The sequence below is a fragment of the Lampetra planeri genome, chromosome 1, assembly GCF_965212315.1.
Source record: "Lampetra planeri chromosome 1, kcLamPlan1.2.h2, whole genome shotgun sequence".
NCBI lineage: Eukaryota > Metazoa > Chordata > Hyperoartia > Petromyzontiformes > Petromyzontidae > Lampetra > Lampetra planeri.
In genome coordinates, this window is record NC_136107.1 from 32,070,568 (window position 1) to 32,089,785 (window position 19,218).

At 46.5% G+C, this 19,218-nt stretch overlaps 1 protein-coding gene across 1 annotated transcript in view; it reads left to right on the forward strand.

The window, feature by feature from the left end:
* The window catches only part of LOC144721291 (voltage-dependent T-type calcium channel subunit alpha-1H-like), a 270,667-nt gene that overhangs the window by 205,132 nt on the left and 46,317 nt on the right, over positions 1-19,218 (forward strand). The window contains exons 13-14 of the mRNA XM_078598797.1: positions 13,921-14,076; positions 16,376-16,472. Of these exons, the coding sequence (XP_078454923.1) occupies positions 13,921-14,076; positions 16,376-16,472 (253 nt within the window). The remainder of the gene's footprint in view (positions 1-13,920; positions 14,077-16,375; positions 16,473-19,218) is intronic.

The following is a 19,218-nucleotide window of genomic DNA, read 5'->3' on the forward strand; positions in this document are numbered from 1 at the left end:
AGTACACGTGGTTGTATTGGGGTAGCTGAGTGGAGCAGTCCACTCGTTACACCAGAGTGCACGTGGTTGTATTGGGGTAGCTGAGTGGAGTAATCCACTCGTTACACCAAAGTACACGTGGTTGTGTTGGGGTAGCTGAGTGGAGCAGTCCACTCGTTACACCAGAGTACACGTGGTTGTATTGGGGTAGCTGAGTGGAGCAGTCCACTCGTTACACCAGAGTGCACGTGGTTGTATTGGGGTAGCTGAGTGGAGTAATCCACTCGTTACACCAAAGTACACGTGGTTGTGTTGGGGTAGCTGAGTGGAGCAGTCCACTCGTTACACCAGAGTGCACGTGGTTGTATTGGGGTAGCTGAGTGGAGTAATCCACTCGTTACACCAAAGTACACGTGGTTGTGTTGGGGTAGCTGAGTGGAGTAGTGCACTCGTTACACCAGAGTACACGTGGTTGTGTTGGGGTAGCTGAGTGGAGCAGTCCACTCGTTACACCAGAGTACACGTGGTTGTATTGGGGTAGCTGAGTGGAGCAGTCCGCTAATTCCGCCAGAGTACAGCGTTGTGTATTTGGGCAGTCGCCAGTGATGTACGCCTGATGGTTTGCACCTCACCGCATTCGCAGTTTGGTTCAGTCCCTGATCTTCCATTTGTGGTGGAAATGTCGCCACACCTTCTTTCCTGTGGGGCTGTTGGGACACAATTGAGAGCGGCCCTCTCTCGTCAGGCCAGAGTGAAATCAGGCTTGTTCCTTGCCACTGCAATAAACACTTCATTTTTTGTAATTCGTGCCCACGGTCTTAACAGGTTTATTGCTGATTATTCAATTTGCTGTAGCAATTTTGCTTGCCCCGTGGTTAGCTGAATCGTCACAATGTGTGGCCATGATTAGATTTCTTTAGATGCATTGTGCCGCATCATAGCGCCTCTGGTGACCACGGGGGTTTTGTTACCTAATTAGACATATAGCATTGAAATGAATTAATTTGCACCCGAACTATTCAATGCACGCATTAGAAACGGAGGAAGACATCTTAATTGATGAATAGATGCATCGTTACACCCCAAATTGATAGGTATTGAGTAATGATTCGATACACTTAAACGTAGACCATCCTGGCCTCTTGAGTTCTCACCTGCCGAAACTAAATAACCTTGTTGTTTTGAAGGGTGATTCGACAAAGCAATTCGTGTTCGTTCTTGCACCCGCGATACACGCGTCGACTTGTGCACGTGAGAGCTATATTTATTTATTTAGTTTCCGCAAAATCCGCATTAAATGTTTAACTCGTGCGAGCAGGGCAAAACAAAACGACACGGACGGGGTGACGAATTGGAGGACGCAACTGAAACGCCAACTAGGAGACACACACGGACGGGTCTTTCAGTCGAATCTCCGCTCGCAATCGTGACGACGCATACAATCGCTCAGGCAGCTGAATCATTACAACAACTTTAATTATTATTTTTGTCGTGACTTATTATTCAACCTCATTTGAACACTTTTTCCACGCTTGACAATAATGATTTTGTTCACATTTGCAGTGCCCCAGGGCTTGAACCCTGGACAGTTGTGGTGGTGGGCTCACTACCCGTGCCACAACGCATTACCCGCACGGGAGGTGGAACTGCGTGAAATGCAACGTTTCGCTTCAACGCGGTCACGCTTTAGCAAGCATACGGTGATATTTGTCTGATTCGTGTTGTCCTCGCCTCACCGTGCCAAACAATTAAAAGTCGCACAAGAATGTTTGTTGGAAGAAAAAAATGAAATCGTTCAGAGCTGGGCCGGTACTACGGCTCACGCGCTCGAATCAAGATCGCGAGATCGTGGTGCTAAAGTCCCACTTCTGGAATCGATCGCGCATGCAGTGTATTGTGGGATGTCAATAGCGTTTGGACGGTTTGCGTTACTTGCTCCTGCCATTGCAATGTGGAATTTCCACTCATATGTATGTACGTTGAACTTCTTTCGCATCGTACGTAGCCAACCATGCTAATCCGGTGCTAGAACTCCACCCAATATTTGTACGAGTTTTGAAATACTTTTACTGAGAGCGATTTAATTGAGCCTCAAATTCATCGTCACTTCTTCTCCTCTGCAGCTCCTAGGGTCTGGAACTCCCTTCCCCCATCTGTCTCTGTTGTCAACTTCCCCAACTCTGTTCAACGCTAAGCTCAAGGCCTTCTCTTTTACCTCTGGCTATGACTGCCTATTGATATCAAATAAACATGCCCACTGCTCCCTACAGCATCCTGAGATGTCATTACAGTTATATGCCATGTACTGAATCCAATTTGCGCATTTTTTTTCTTCAACGGCCGACTCGTCAAAGATGTGTAATGAACCCACAGATACATTTTATTATTGTAGTTACAACTTCAATCAATGCGACGCAAAAGCTTCCCTTGAGTCAGCTCGGCAATGACATGAGTGCCACGACTACCCCAAGGCTAATTAAAGCATGACGTTAACTCAGCAATAAATTAGTATCTATTAAGGTTCTTTCTCTAGGTCAACTTCGCATGAAATTGGTAGCCTGATCGGGGCTTCCTCGAGGCCGCCAGCACGAATGACATCTGTAGAGGTGCCTCTCCCACTGACGTGCAGAGGCTCCCTGCTATGTTCCCCATACGTTCATGTTGTTGAACGAGCGGCAACATCAGTGCGTCTATCTAGGCTGTGGCGGCCGCGTGCCGTAGTTCTCAGGTGTGTTTTCGGGTCGCGCGCATTATAAAAAACACGCGGCACAACCCAAGAAAGACACATCGGAGAATGCCGGCGCTCGAAGATTAACATCCATCGTTGTTGTTTTTTTTCTTTCTGAAAGACTTCAGCGCAACATTGAAGTGTCGAAGTCAGAAAGAACAAAGACAACGACCGGTGGATGTTAATCCTGAAGTCATCGTTCAAACGCAGAGCGACGCACATTTACCTACGAGCAGCGTCTCCTTAAAATAAAACGCGCCACGTTGGGTGAGGTCACCGAACAGTCAACATAGTATATAAATAAAAAGAACCCTTAACTTTTTTTTTAAGGGTGAATGTCAAATAAAATCACCGTCACAGGTGAACGACTCCACTAGAAAACCTTACGTTTTCTTGTCTCTTTATGTTGTGATCTTGTCCAAACTTTGGCAGGCATTTGTCTCCTGTTCGCATGGCTGGATGGTCAGACGTTTTTATTAATATTATTAAATTTGACGAAATTATATTCCTGCACAATCAGCTATATGCGCAGGCCTTTAGTTTCCACCCTTTAATCCTTGAAAGGCTCGCGAGGAAATCGAACGTCCACTTTTGGAAGTGCGTGCGCACCGAAAAAAGTTTCGAGGCATCGGAGGCCCTTTTTTCCTCTGTGGGAATTTTTGCTCTCACGAAAAAATGCCATCGATTGCCACGTTCAATGGCGGCGATACCGCCACCAAGGTGACTGCCCTTACAAGCTTCGCACCTCGATTTTGACGGGGGTGGGGGGAGGGTACATCGTCTCCGTCAACACCCGCCCTTCAACCCACATGCTGCACAACATCTCTCTCTCTCTGCTTCTCTCCTCGCACTCATCGACTCGGTGAAATTCCCTCTCGTTGTCTCGTTTCTCACGTTCGTATGACCTTGCATAACTCACCACAACACCCTGAAGGGTGCTGTTTGTTGCTGCCCGCTTGGCCGTTTGGGCCTCTGTTTGCCAAATGTACACGGTTAAGCGTGATTAGATTAATGTTGGCATCGTGGATAATTCAAGGGCAGTGTCTCCTCGCTCGGATGAGTGCTGGGGTCTGAACTTGTCAATTAAACTCTACTCTTTTCATTTTTGTTATAAATAATTTTTCTCGTATTTCAGTAGGAGCCCGGTACCACAATTAAACTCTATTCTTGATGTCAGTAATCTTAAAAAGCAATGAGGCTGCGTATGCGAGCTAACACGAATCAAAATTTCGCACTTAAAATTCAAGGCAAGTCAAAGGGAAGGAACCGCCATGGAACAGGGGCCAATTCATGTGTCACTCACGACCCGTTTTATCCGTGGCCAGGAATCAAAGTGAAGTTTTCAGATGCACAGCGGAAAGCGCAAACCACTGCACCACCACTCCCCGCAAACTGTCACGCTCATCGGCCGTGTCCGTTAACTTTTCCTCTCTTTCCCTGCTTTGCTAGACGAGGGTGGTGTGGTGGGCGTGGGTGCTGGCCACCCATCCCGTCGCGTGCAGAACCGGGCTTCATAGGTGCTCGCGGACAGCACTTGCACCAACAGTCTGTTAAAGCTATACGGGGGATACATAGAAATAGTAGGAAAGGGAGGAGATGAGACGAATGAGAAATGGCCTGTATCTAAATTCCCAAATACCTTCAAATTCACTCACTGCTGGCAATGTTCCATAATTGACGGTAGGATGTAGGGAAAGGTTTGACACGATCCACATGGCTCTTAACCTACACCTGACCCCGACACTTAGCCTCTCCACATTGACAATTCGACCCACTCGACTCGCAGTACAGGCTGTGAGGTAGAGTTGCCGCCTCTGAGATACAAAAAACCTGGGACGTATCATGGGAAGATGAATATCTCGCAGGACCAGAAGAGGGCAGAACTGCATGTAAATGCATCGTCTTGAGTGTTGTATTATTATCACTACACATCTGACAAGACATCGGGACTTTTCATATCCAGGGAAAGAATGACTTATTTCCCGGGACAGCAGCTGCCTTGACAAGACGATGTTTCTGGGACAATCAGGACAGGTGGCAACCCTCGTGCGTGGCCAATTGCGTTATATAACTGTGCCGGACGAAACTAACCTTTGTTATCCTTGCCTGTTAAACCATCGCTCCCAATTATACTTATTTTTCCGTATAAAATAAAATGCATACCTTCAGCCATTAGCGTTGCCTCGTGAGATAAAATATTGTGGGTTGCCTCCACCTCTTCCGCTGTTTTTTTCCGCCTTCTCTGCGGTTTTGATTGTGAGACCAAAACGGTGTGAATATGCGGTCGGCTAACCAAAATGTTAACTCGCTAGGGTTTGCAAGTTTCTGCTGTGATTTCGATTTAAAGCTTTCGTGACTGCAGGGATTCATCTTCTTGGTTCTTTCGGTAAAGTCACGTAGAAGGAAAATAATAAAATAATAAAAATAAACATAATAAAATAATTCTCACGACGTTTCGGCCACAACGCAAGACCTGTTCTCCACCTGAAGACGGCTGCTTGCGTTGTGGCCGAAACGTCGTGAGAATTATTTTATTATGTTTTATTTTTATTATTTTATTATTTTCCTTCTACGTGACTTTACCGAAAGAACCAAGAAGATTTCTGCTGTGAGTCAGTGTAAATTGTTAATGTCGAGGGCGGGAGGCTTTTTTGACTCCTGCTTTTTACACCACCGCCAGGGGCGGTTTCTTCATTAGGGCGATTGGGCGACGCACCACCAATGTCATTCAACCACAGATTCACGCTAGCCGTCACTGTGCCTCTGGATATAGTCCAATCAGCGTCATGCTACGTTCTGTGGAGTACCGCCTCTTTTTGGGCGATTTCCCTCCAGCTGAGAATCGCCCCGAGTGGCCCCATAGACTTACATTCAAAGATGTTTTTTTTCGAACGGGGGCGCTGCAATGCATTCTCTATGGCTTCCGGGAGGGCTCGCCCTAACGTGCTTACGTCATCATACGTATACGTGCTTACGTCATCATACGTAAGCACGTTTCATCCAACAATATAATTTGTCGCCACCTAGTGGAATCTTTAATAAAATTAACTTGAGTGGTTTGTATATTAATAGTGAGTATAGAAACAAACAAGATGCATTGTAAGAGTCACTTTATTTTTCATTAATATTAAAGAAGTGAAGTTGCCTTTACATGCTTAAGCTGTTAATTTATCCATTGCATGGGTTGGACCTTATCCTTATCAATCATCCAGACATTTGCCCCCCCTGAGAGATTTTGCAGGAGCCGCCACTGACCACCGCTAACAAAGTTCATAAAGCATTTTTTTTATTTTGAAGGCATTTGTTAATACCCAGCTGGGCGTAGGTGCTCTCCTCATGCCGTGTTGGTCATGGGGAGCTGTTTGGCCAAACCTCACCACGCTGGTCAGGTTTGGTGAAGGCAGGGGCAGGACCGGTGGAGTTGTCGCTCGTCACTGACCGTTGGCCGTGGCTGGGAATCGACCTCATGTCGCTGAATTAACGGCGCACTCCGCAAAATCACTGTGCCACAATTCTCGCCCACAGTTTGTGTTTCGCGTGATTGCATATTGTCATTATTTTAATAGTGCGACACAATTTTGTTTGCCGGGGTTGACATTGTGTATTTTATAGGGTGCACCGTTAATGAAAATGTTGTGTCTTGTATTTCAAATGCATGTTAACGATTTTTGCCATTACGATAGATAGTGTAGTGGCGCGTGCATTGCGTTGACATCCTGGTGACCTGTGTTCAGTATCTGTCCACGATGCTTATTCACCAGTTGCGATTGGTTTCTCATTCTTGCCTATTCTCTAGGTAGGCGAGGCCTTAAACGAGTACCTGATATGATCAACAACATCAGCCCTGCATTTTCCAGTCCGAAGTGCCATCTCCAGTGCAAATTTCTTTTTCGCTGACGTTAATAGGCACACCCCAGCAGAAATTGTCCCCCCAGTCTGTAGAACCAACGGTGGATTACTCAGTATCTCCCTCGTGCAAATGGCTACAGAGAGAATGGCAAATTGTGTACTCTGCAGCGGAGGATTGCAATGCAGCGCGATGCCACTTTTAATGCGATGTGACGTATCCAGCGGGATATTTCCCGCGGCAGAGTGTGCGAGTAAGCTGCAGAAGATCAGAACAGAACTGAATTGCACTTGCAGTGCCTTTATGTATTACAGATGTGTCCAGTTGCAGATATATACATAATATAATAATGTTTGTCCGCGTACATTTGCCACATAGGCAATTGTCATGCCGGTGTGCTCTACACATTTCAGAATATCGCCATGCCTTCAAACTTCAAGGATTTAAAGTAAGAGTAATCATACATCATAATTTTCAGGCCACTATCAATCGACTTTTGGATGAAGGCCTCCCCACGCCTTGATCAAAGGCGGTCCATAAATAAGAGATAGGGTGCCGCATCATTTGTGCTGTTGTATGGCTATACTTCACCGCTATGGGCAGTGCAGGGGTTGGTGAAGTAGTGGAACGCAAGGGCCGGTTAAGATATCACTCGCTACTGATGTCAGCCGTAGCTGGGAATTGAGCGTTGCGAGGTTGATCGCGCGGTGTGCGAACCACGGCACCACCAACTCCCCCCTGCAATATTTGTGCTGGAGGTGTGAGGCACATCCAAACGGTTCGTATTTGCCTGAGCGAAAAAAACCAGACCTGATGAGTGATTTTCAAATCCATAAATAGATACATCTCAATCAATAAACACACCGCAGCTAGGAAAATAAGTATTAAATAATGTATCATTTCGAACAACAACACGTGGCCGTGTTAATAAATGACGGTCGTGTGACATAATGAGCATTGATCATCCGATAGTGATGAATGAAGATGGGATCGTAATAGCGACGCCTCGCATCGACGGGCATCACCAGCGGCGGTTAGTATCTGTATCTGGCGTGGACCTCGTCTATGTTAACTCGGCCCAAAATTCGAAGTAGCTGGCGCTGCGCGTGTTTTAAAGCGGAACTGGGGACAAAAAAGCATCACGGTGCACGCTTGGTGTCGCAATCGCTTGGTGTCGCAATGGGTGTTCGCTCACAGCCCCCAACACACTGTTAAGTGAGGGGCTTTGCGTGCGTGTGTATAAGCGGTGGCGCACTGGTTAGCGTTCAGATAATTTCGAATATTTGGCCGCTGTGAATGTCCACATGTGGCCAGGTCGCTTCTGATAAAGAAGTGAAGAGCTCAGTAGGCTTTACCTGGTAAAATTAATGTAGTTGTTTGATTTGTATTTTTTGTGTGATTTGCTTACATTTCCTGTCGTGCTTTTGTATTGTTTGTTTGTTGTAACTTTCTGACCTGCCCCTAATGGACATCTGTGACAAAGAGCTTCATAGCTCATTGGATTCCTCCAGTTATGGATGAATATTCTGATCCTGACTCTGCACGATGAACCCCGGCCACTTGAGTTCGGCCCTCGGCCGCAGCTGACATTGGTAGCGAGTGTCATGGGCTCCTCCCTCCCCTTGTCCCCATTTACCTCATGGTTACTGCATCGATGGCTAGCCACGCGAAAAAAGATGGTCACGGTAGCGTTCAGATGCGCTTATGCGGCTGTCTGGAACGCTCTTCCTTCCGATATTAGGAAGCACTTTTAAATCTAGATTGAAAACGAATTTCTTTATAACTACTTTTTTGTGTTTAGTTTGTTGTCCATCCCCCTACACCTCCGATTAGCGTGGTTGGCTACGTATTGTGTGAAAGAAGTTCAACATACTTACACACATGCAATCACTAGATTCCTAGAAGCTCTTCCTCCTCCCTGTTCCTGCTCAAAGTCACCCCCCCCCCCCCCCAAATTTGAGAACCAAACTCGGTTTAAATTCCATCCGCGTGGTGGCCCCTAATCTCTGGAATAACCGAGCGACAAATGTTTTGGATCAAAACCTTTACCATCCTGGTCCTACTTCAAATCTCTTTGGGACCTCAGATTGTCTTTCAAGTGTTGGGAAATATGATCGCTCTGCTTTGCAGACTTTAAGTTAAAATATATTTTTGGACACGATGTGTTCTACTAGCCTTGTATTTTTCTGTGCTAGTTGATACCCCATGTTGAGGCACGACCTTGCAATTTAGAACTTGTGCTCACATAAACCCCACCTAGGCCTCAGTGTGGAGAAACTACCCGCACGACTGACATGGCATTGGAAAGTCTCCATCCAGCAGTGGGTTGACATAGTGCTCTGAACAATAAACGTTTTTTATGTATAGGTGAACATGTGTGCATGATTATGCATGTGTTTACGTGTGCCAGTGTTTAACAAAGTGCTGTAAGCAACGGAATATCGTATAGTGGGTTCGCATAAGCCCTGCAGCCACTAGAGATACTGCAATGCGACGCAACTTTAAACAACATTTGTATTCATTGGAATTGTGGCCCTACAATTTATAAAATCACAAATTGGTCAGGGGGGGTGGGGGCAGGAGAGGGGGGATAATCGGCGATAAACCTGTGAGCATCATGGACATGTATTATTGTAAACAAAGATGGAAGTATTTATTACAGTGAAGAGAACGTTTCTGTGCATGGTGGCGGGCTAGTACATTACTGAACTGTGTGTGCAACACGCGAGCCTTAACCCGAGCGTGTTTATCACAATCACGTCACAGACGGGCGCGCGCTCTCCACGCGTCAACAACAACAACAACAACGGCAGCTTTAAAACACCGCCTGATTGCCACAACATCATTCCCGTGCCATCTTCTTCATGCTGGGGATGGATGGGTTTTTTTTTTTTTAGCACCCAATTTTCAGCTAGGAAACATTTGATCCGATTCGGGCCATTTGTTCCACAGACTCGCTTCGTCTACGCGGGCTGTGGATGAGAACGGCGGAGGTGCCCCGATAATTACACTGCGGGTTTTGTATTTGTTTTTTTTTGCGCGTGTGTGCGCGTGTGTGCGTGCGGAGTAGGAATATCGGCCGATCTCGCTTCAGCGTGAAGCTTATTATTTACCCAAACCCATTACGAAGCTACGTGCTCACTCTTAAGTTGTTCTTTGACAATTCGCCAAAAGGGACAACGCGAAGCAGACCGAAAATAAGTTTGCCTTAAGTTTGTGCGCGCGGCAGCACAGCCAGGAAGGAAAGCGCGGCGGCGCAGACGGCCACACGCGCAAAGTGGTCCCGGCAAGAGACAAAAGACGGTGGCACACGCCGTTGTTCATTTCGTCCATTGCTCTCTGGGCAAGGGTTGGTAGAGCTCACGGAGATTTGTAAAGCTCCAAAATCCACGACGATAGGAGCAGCGATTTGGTTCGCAGAGCCGCCCCCCCCCCCCCCCCCCCCTGTGTTGAATTGTGTCAGCTCCTGATTTGTGTTGGGACTTCTTTGGGCTCTTGCAGCTCTTCCCACGCATTAATTTACCCAATGAGGAATTGGCAAAGCAGCCCAAGTTTCACCCTCCTGAAAAAAAGTCTCACGAGTTAGCCGTGGGTTTTCTCAGTAAAGGACTTTCATGATACTAGCCGGGTGGTGCTGGTGGTTGATGCACGTGGCCTGTGATGCAGCACTGTGGAGGTGAGGGTTTGTGGATCGCACAAATGTTGTCTCGAGGCTATTAACTATTTTCCTTTTTTTACCAGATAAAGCCCACTGAGCTATACAGCTCTTTTTAGAGGCAACCTGGCCACAAATGATAGCTCACCAAAGTGGCTTATCACGTGGACATTTATAGCAGCCAAATTCTCTAAACGCATGCTTCTAAATGTGGAGGGGAAAACTAGAGGACCTGGAGACAAATCCACATGAACACAGGAAGAACATGCAAACTCCAAATATTAAGGTGTCAGGGTAGGGATCGAACCCACGACCTCCTGCATACCAGGCGAGGTAGTTAACATCTCGCCACCTTGGCGCCATTCTACCATCTACATGACTCGTTTAGATTCCTTTTTTTATTCTGTTGAAGTATATATATATAACAATTGCTAATGAGACACTTGGGAGCACAAACAAACCTCTGGCTTAAATTGTATTCTATCGCGAGCAGAATAATTGGAAATTCTGAATAATAATTATTGCTGAAGGAAAGTAATCATAGGAAAATAAAGTGCAATATTTTGAAATTCATTGCTGGGAGTTTGTTGTAAGCAATGTGAAATAAATACAAATGACACTTTAAGATGTGTTTTTCTCCAAGCTTCATTCCTTTTGTGCTGTAAGTGTCGCACATTGAGAATGAGCATCCACTCTGAACCCGCAGAGAAAGAGGTGCATTGCCATTCTCTTAGAAATCCGCATGTGGAAGAAGCTTTCATAGAACTCCTGAAATACTGCACCTTCCAATGACCTCTGTTTTCCACGTAACAAGGGGTGCACTACCCCACCCACACTCCTTGGTACATATAAATATTCCGTCGTATGGCAATCACACTGATGCTTTTCTAATTCTTAGAGCTGGAATTAAGCCAAATTAAGTGGAAAACTTAATTCCTTTTTCGTGCCAAAATTGGTGACTAAGCTCAGATCATTAGTTCAATCACCAAAGTCTAAATAAGTACGAAAACTTAAGGCTGAGAGACGCCTTCATGAATAACTGAAGGGAATTATTTTGAAGGTTACAGTTTGAGGTGGAGCGTTTTCACGGTGGGTCGCACACTTCACTTGACGATCAGATTCTGATTCCTGGCCATGGCTTACGTCAGAGGTAATCGATATCTTAAATGGTTCTAGTCCCCCCTTCACGAACTCGCCTTGATGTACATGGTGAAGTATGGTTAAACAAACCCCCATGAACAACACTGCAAGGACAGGCCTTCAATTGAATGTTGAAGGGTTGTAAATATTAACAATAATAACAATACAATATTTCTATATTTTTTACAATAATATCATTGTCAAATTATTATTAAGCGCTCGCCTTGCTCCTCCGAGTACGCTCTCATGTTCTCCTTGAATTTATCAAGATGAGCATCAAGGATATGGACTTTGAGGGACATCCTACATCCCATTGTGCCGTAGTTCTTCACCAGAGTCTCAACCAGCTCCACATAGTTTTCGGCCTTGTGGTTGCCCAGGAAGCCACGAACCACTGCGGCAAAGCTGTACCAAGCCGCTTTCTCCTTACTCGTGAGCTTCTTGGGGAATTAATTGCACTCCAGGATCTTCTTTATCTGTGGTCCGACGAAGACACCGGCTTTGACCTTTGCCTCAGACAGCTTCGGGAAGAAGTCTTGAAGGTACTTGAAGGCTGCCGACTCCTTATCTAAAGCTCTGACAAATTGTTTCATACGGCCCAATTTGATGTGCAATGGTGGCATCAGCACCTTTCGGGGGTCCACCAGTGGCTCCCACTTGACGTTGTTCCTCCCCATCAGAGAACTCCGTCCTCTGTGGCCAGTCCCGCCTGTGGTAGTGCGCCTTGGTGTCTAAATCTTTTGTAGTCATTTTTTTATTAATTAGTATAAATGCATGCTAATTTTGATTCTTATGTTGTTTTTTTCTGTCTTTATGTAAATGAAAGGACATAAATAATTTGTCCGTCTTCGCATTGAAAATAGGTCAATTTCAAAATATCACTGTCCTGGTCACAAAAGCAAAGTTTATGGGGAATAATAGCCATTTTCTGTACTTTTGAGGCATAAGCAATTAGGAAGTAACACTTACTACCCAGGAAAAAAAATTGTTACACAGTGTTATTAACCACGTACAAATTAACAGCGTTTTTAGGATTTCAATAAGCTCACTTTTTTAAAGATTTTTAGTTGTTTGCATTTCTCGTGCAGTTGCCTCTGTCAGTTGCCCCGGGATTCTGTTTTCATCCCACAGGGATTGTTCTGGTTAAAATAATAACAACAACAACAAAAGATGATTATTTTACTAGGAAAGCTTAATTGAATATCAAGATACTTCTTCTGGAGGGCCTTTAATTATTATTAATGGTTTGCTTCAATGAGCAATTGGAATACAATGCAAATCGGATTTGTCTAGAATCTCAACGTAACCTCATCTCAATATGCTGTACAAAATAATACTGGGAAAGGGAGGGTGTTGAAACAAATGATAAGTCGAAGCCCTTTGTCAATCTACAGTCATATGCATCATCCCCACACCATATGAGAAGTGGGGGTTGTTTGACCATACTTCGCTACGATGGTCAGTGCGGGTTGGTGAAGGTGTGGGGAGGAGCCAGGACTAGTTCAGATATCATTGGCTACTGATGTTAGCCGTGGCATGGAAATTAACTCGAGTTATCGCGCTGACCACTGAGCCACCGCTTCACCCTGGCACATGAATACACTCACCAACCCACCCACTCACCTACCCACTCATCCACTCACCCACTCACCAACCCACCCACTCACTTACCCACTCATCCACTCACCCACTCACCAAACCACCAACCCACCCACTCGCCTACCCACTCATCCACTCACCCACTCACCAACCCACCCACTCACTTACCCACTCATCCACTCACACACTCACCAAACCACCAACCCACCCACTCACCTACCCACTCATCCACTCACCCACTCACCAACCCACCCACTCACTTACCCACTCATCCACTCACACACTCACCAAACCACCAACCCACCCACTCGCCTACCCACTCATCCACTCACTCACTCACTCACCCACTCACCAACCCACCCACTCACCCACTCACTCACGCACCCATGGCCTTCAAATGTATATTTGAGTCAGTGCAATGTTGCATGGTCCATGATCTGGTTTTTGTAGCCAAAGTCGGACACAGGAGATACGATTTAATTTGCCACGTGTGTATTTGATGTCCACTGCATCTTCCATGCTTTGTGGTGATACAGTTAAGTGCTCCTCAATGTATGTATGTTGAACTTCTTTTGCACCATGCATAGCCAACTGTGCTCATTGGAGATGTGGGGGAAGGACAACAAACTAAACACTAAAATCAGTTCCAAAGATTTAAAAGTGCATAGCTCCGATGGTTTCCTAATATCGGCAGGATGAGAGTTCCAGACGGCCGCAGAAGTGCATCTGAAAGCGAGAAATGCAGTGACCGTCTTTGTTCGACGATGAGCTAAAAGCCGACGCGAGGATGACCTTCTGTAGATGACCCTTCTGTGGAAGGTGGAATCCGTGCAGTCTGGCGGTGTGGTCGAAAGAATGAATGACCGTGTGCGCGAGACCGAGCGAGAACGTTAACTGTGAAGGTCACACGACATCACCACACCGTGGGCCTTGTTCTTACCACTCTGGGGCCGTGTGCTCCCCAACTCCCAGATCCTGACACAGGAGGACTGGAACGTGGTCCTGTACCACGGCATGGCCTCCTCGTCTCCCTGGGCCGCGCTCTACTTCATTGCGCTCATGACCTTTGGAAACTACGTCCTCTTCAACCTCCTGGTGGCCATCCTGGTGGAGGGATTCCAGGCGGAGGTAATTCGCTCCAAACAATGCGCCTCCACTCCAGACGCGTTCGCGGTCAAAATATCTGCCGGCTCAACAACCCGCGGAAATACCGGTCATGACACGTTCTCACGCTAGTTGACAAAAGCATAAGATGTATTTATTTATCTTTTTACTGAGCTACCCTTTAGTTCTCAAGAGCTCCCCCCCCCCCCGCTCGCCCATTTTCCCCTCTTCCACGAGCGACTCCGTTGCCCGCAAAGACCGCCGCATGCGGCTCACCTCTTGCCGTGACAGCGTGAGCGGTGAGCGTCGCACGGCATCGTTGTCACAAGGAGCGCTCATGCCGAGAGGGCGCGTATGCAGCCACTCGGCGTGAAATGGATTGATGAAATTCGAGATTGCTCCTGCCATTGTAGAGGTCGGCGCAAATCAATGCTTCCTTCGAAGGTTTGTAAACTTCTTGTCGCGCGCGCGATCGATGGATAACCGTGGTTCCGTGCGCCCCTGCCAACCTCCGCCGCTCCCCTCCCCGCTGAGTCTGCCGCGCGTGGATGCCTCCGTGGCTCTCGAGCGTGAGTTTGCTGAGTTCACATCCCGGCCAAGGTTAATTCGCCCACGGCATCGTTGTCATCATTGTCATCGTGGTCTTCGCCTCCATTGTTGTTGTTGATGTAAATATCATTGTCAGGAGGAGCATCAGGAGTGGAACATCGTAGCATCGTCATCAGCAGAAGTGGTGTTAGCATCGTCATGATCATCTGCAATTTGTTTCATCGTCTTCATTGTGGTCTTTATTAACGGCAACTGTAGAAACAAGTTTTATTATCAGCAGCAGCAGCAGCATCATAATCATTGTCATCATACTTCTTTTTCAGATTACTCTAATACTGTAGATCATCATCGTCAACATGTTCATCGTCGACAGCAGCAACAGCACGATAGCACGATTAGCATCATCACTGGTTGGTAATTGGTGCAGGGAATCCAAGCGTACGTGCTGTTGTATTAAAGTGACTAGGCCCTGATTAGACCATGCCATATGAATGTAGAATTTATACAATCGGCTGCAAATCATCAGAGAGATGAGCGATGCCTATTTAAGCCCAAGGTCCTTTTTTGACATTGGCTTGGTGCATTGCATTGGCAGTGTTTTGTATTCCTTTAAAGCAAAATACAGAGTGGTAAAAAAGATGGACCCGATTTTAAATCGCTATATTTCTGCAACCACGAACCGCACATGAATGAAACTCTTACCACTTGAAAGGGCGGGGCATATAGTTTCAAATGATTACCAATAGATGCGTCTCCCAACGCACAAACAGCCCCTAACCTCAGTCATTCGCAAGATGGTGACCCAGCAACATAAGGCGTTTTGCGTTCTGAAGTTCAGCAAGACTGAATCCGTAATTGCGGTGCAGCGTGCGTTTCAACAGCGTTTTGGCATTGATCCGCTAATGTCAAAGAGCATTCGTCGTTGGTACCGACAATTTGAGGGAACAGGCTGTTTGTGTAAGGGGAAGAGCACGGGGCGACCACGCACCTCAGAGGGAAACGTGAGAAGAGAGGCGTTTGAGACGAAATCAACTATCGTCTCGATGTTGTCCGTACAGCAGGTGGAGGGCACGTAAAGCATTTATAAAATGGTTAGTAAAACTTGATAACACATTAAACCGTTTGTAACTTTTGTGTAATTGTGACATGTTGCCATCGGGAAATATACTGCTTTGAAATTGCGTCCATCTTTTTAAACAGCCTGTACTTTCTTAATTAAAGTGTGGTGTTGTTAAAATAAGACCAACGCAATACAGTGGAGTCCACTCGAGTACAGAAATAGCGTATTTCTTTTCATGGCATTTGTGTGTGAGCGTGTGTGTGTATATATTGCGGGGAGCGGGAGTGTAGCAGTTAGCACGCTACGCTACAAACTCGACGGACCCGAGTTCGATCTGCGCACGGTCGACACGAGTGATGAATATCTCAACCGGTCCTGGGCCTCCCCTCGGTCGACCAACCCTCATATACGTACCTGGTGTGATGTCTAAACATTTCCACTCGGGAGACAAAGGCAGCTGGGCGTGGTGCTGGCCACCCATCCCCTCGTGTGCTACGCTGGCCTTCATTGGTGCTCGCTGACAGCACCTGCCGCAGACATCTGTTGAGGCTATATGGGGCATCTTTGTCTTATGCCTGTGTGCAGGTTAAATCCGTGTCTGTCTGTGCCCCCTCCGCCTCACGTCACGATTTGTGCTCTGTACCAAGCTCCTATTAAAATATAATTAAAATACATATTCAAAAATCTTTACTCTCTCTCATCTCTGAATCACAGGGCGATGCAAACAAGTCTGAGTCTGATGGGGAGCAGTGCTCCCCCTATAACCTGGATGACGGACACGACAAGCTTAAAGAACTCCGCTCCATTGCCGGTGAGGCCCAGCGCAAGCGTGGCTTTGCAGCTGCGTCCATGTGTGTGAGTGGTCTGAGTTTGATTTCGTGGCCGGGCCGTTCTTTCATCGGTGGCGAGTGGGTATCAGAGCTGGCCGTGAGTCGACTCAGCCTTGAAAAAGAGTGCCTTGCGTCTGGTGTGTAAATATCGGCACTGGGGAGACAAAGGCGGCTGGGCATGGTTGTATCAGCTATGCTTGCTCCCTGCCAGCCTCCGATTAAAATGGCTGGCTACATACGGTGAGAAAGAAGTTCAACATACTATATGTGGTCACAGCACTTGCCTCAACACACGACAAACACTGTATGGTAGACCGTTGTGTTTTATTTGTATCTGTGTATATGTTCACATGTGAGCGCGCATGTGCGTGTGTATTTATGTCCCTGTGACTGTGTGTAGATGTGTGAAGTTGCCCACTAACAACACTTGCCCCAACAGTCTGTATGGCTATATGGGGTTCTTTATCTTGGTATATGGGACTGCCCACCCACCACTTGTGTGCCATTCCCACCTTTCGTAGGTGCTCGCTAACAGCACTTGCACCAACAGTCTCTGTTAAGGGGCCGTCCATAAATGACGTCACGCACCTGGGGGTGGGGGTGGTCAGAAATTTGTGACGATGTGTAACGAGGGGTGGGGGGGGGTTTGAGAAATGTGACGTCACATCAAAATTCGCCACTTTTAATAAGTATAGACAACACGTTCTACTTAATTGAATAGACTTTTTAATAAATGTTTTCTCCTACAACATCAGAGTGCAGCGGCACATTAAATACGCACTACAATGACAATAGTTTAAAGTGATTTGAAGCATGTTTTGTTTTGGGGGGGGGGGGGCAGAGCTTTGTGACGTCACATTTGTGTGGGGGTCTGACGCCGCGTGACGATGGGGGGGGGGGGGGGGGGCAAAAATCGTCCAAAATCGCGTGACGTCATTTATGGACGGCCCCTAAGCCTTGAGGGGAGGGTTGACTTTGTCTTTGTTTTACATTTGTGCATATTCACATGCTTACGCATGTATGTACACACACACACACACGAATGAGCCTGTCCCAATAGCTACGAAGTGCACCTAGCATGGCACGGGTGCCGTAATCCAGCACCTTGTAAGTGGGATTGGTGAATGGCGCACAGATCATTGTGTGTGTTGCGTGACACCTCCATTCTCTGTGCGGCTGACAGGAAGTGTCAGGGACGACTGCAACGCGATTCCTCGGCTGTCTGCGAAATTTATGTCGCGTTCTCTCTCCCCTTTGTGCGCGTGGGTTTTCCCTGGGTACTCCGGAGGGGAATTCCTCCCCCCGACCTGCAAAGAATTCACGAAGCAAAAAACTGAATCCTCAGAACATCCTGACACAAGGACCCCCTTGCAAAATAATCGCGGGACGCAGTGCGGCTACTACGCTGCAGTCACCGCGCTGTGCCCGCCCGCGAGCCTCTTCGCACTGATTGTGCCGGTAGCTGTCCCGATGCCGTGCTCACAATAACAACAACAAAGCCGTCACATCGCTCTTTTTATCTAACAGCAGCGAGCAAACAAAGCTTTCCCCACCCCCGCATAGCCTTCTACACAAACACACACAGAGCCTGTGCCCTCTAGCCTCCACGCAATGATTTCAGCGCGTAGTGGAGGGGGGCACGCAGAGCTGATGGACTGATAGTCGCGGTAAAGCGGGCGAGAGCACATCGCACGGCGCCTGCCCAAGCTCTACCGCAGGCAACAACGAAGACTGGGAGGTCCGCCCATCTGCTGTCAAGGCAGCCTTGAGGAGGGGAAAACAACACAAATATACAGGGGTGGCCCAAAAACGCAGGACACATGGGGTTATATTTATCTTAACAAATCAACGAGGGCGATTTCGTTTATTTTAACGGATGTTCATACTCACTTCCGTCAACATCAACGCTTGCATGGATAAATTTTCGTATTGAATTTGCGGCTTCTTTGTTGTTGAGATTACACGTGCACTCTTTGAACATTCCTCAATTACGTTTCGTCTGGATTCATTCAGAGTGCTTGATCGACGCATGTAATTGTCATCTGACAAGGGAGAAGAAAAAGATATTTATCACGATAACAGATCAAATATTCACGCACAAAAAACGAAAACAAATTATGCTAGTGTTAAAATTAATTGCAGAACCTGATGTGTCCTGAACATTTGGGACAACGTGTATCTTCTGAATTGTGAGCACATGCAGAACGATATGAACAGAACGCCCAACAAAACCCTATTCTGTCAGTCGACAGCTTCCGAGTATGACCCGTGGATTTTACGTTTCAAGAATAGTTTATATTTATCCATTTACGCGCCTTGTTTTAACAAGAGCCAGCTTTTTGGATTTTGGTTTAGAGGGATTTGTTTTGTTTTGTCTGAGACGGATTAGCACATGAAAGTGAGGCCGTCACACGCGGATAAATGGATTATTATATGTTTTGCATGCTTAGATGTCTGCCCAGAGTTGACTCAATGCATTGGCATAACATATGAGGGGATTTCAATCATTCATTCATTGGTATCCAACGTATTCAGTTTTTTTTGTTGTTGCACATGTCCATGCATAAATTTGTCAGAATGTATTTAAACATGTTTATTTTGAAAATTATATTCTAGTCACTGGTCGTCTCAGAAAATGATCACAATTATCTCTTCAGGATCAATGCAATATTTTTCTTTGCAGGAAATCAGCAATTATTATACAATGAAAAGACTGCCCCCCACTCC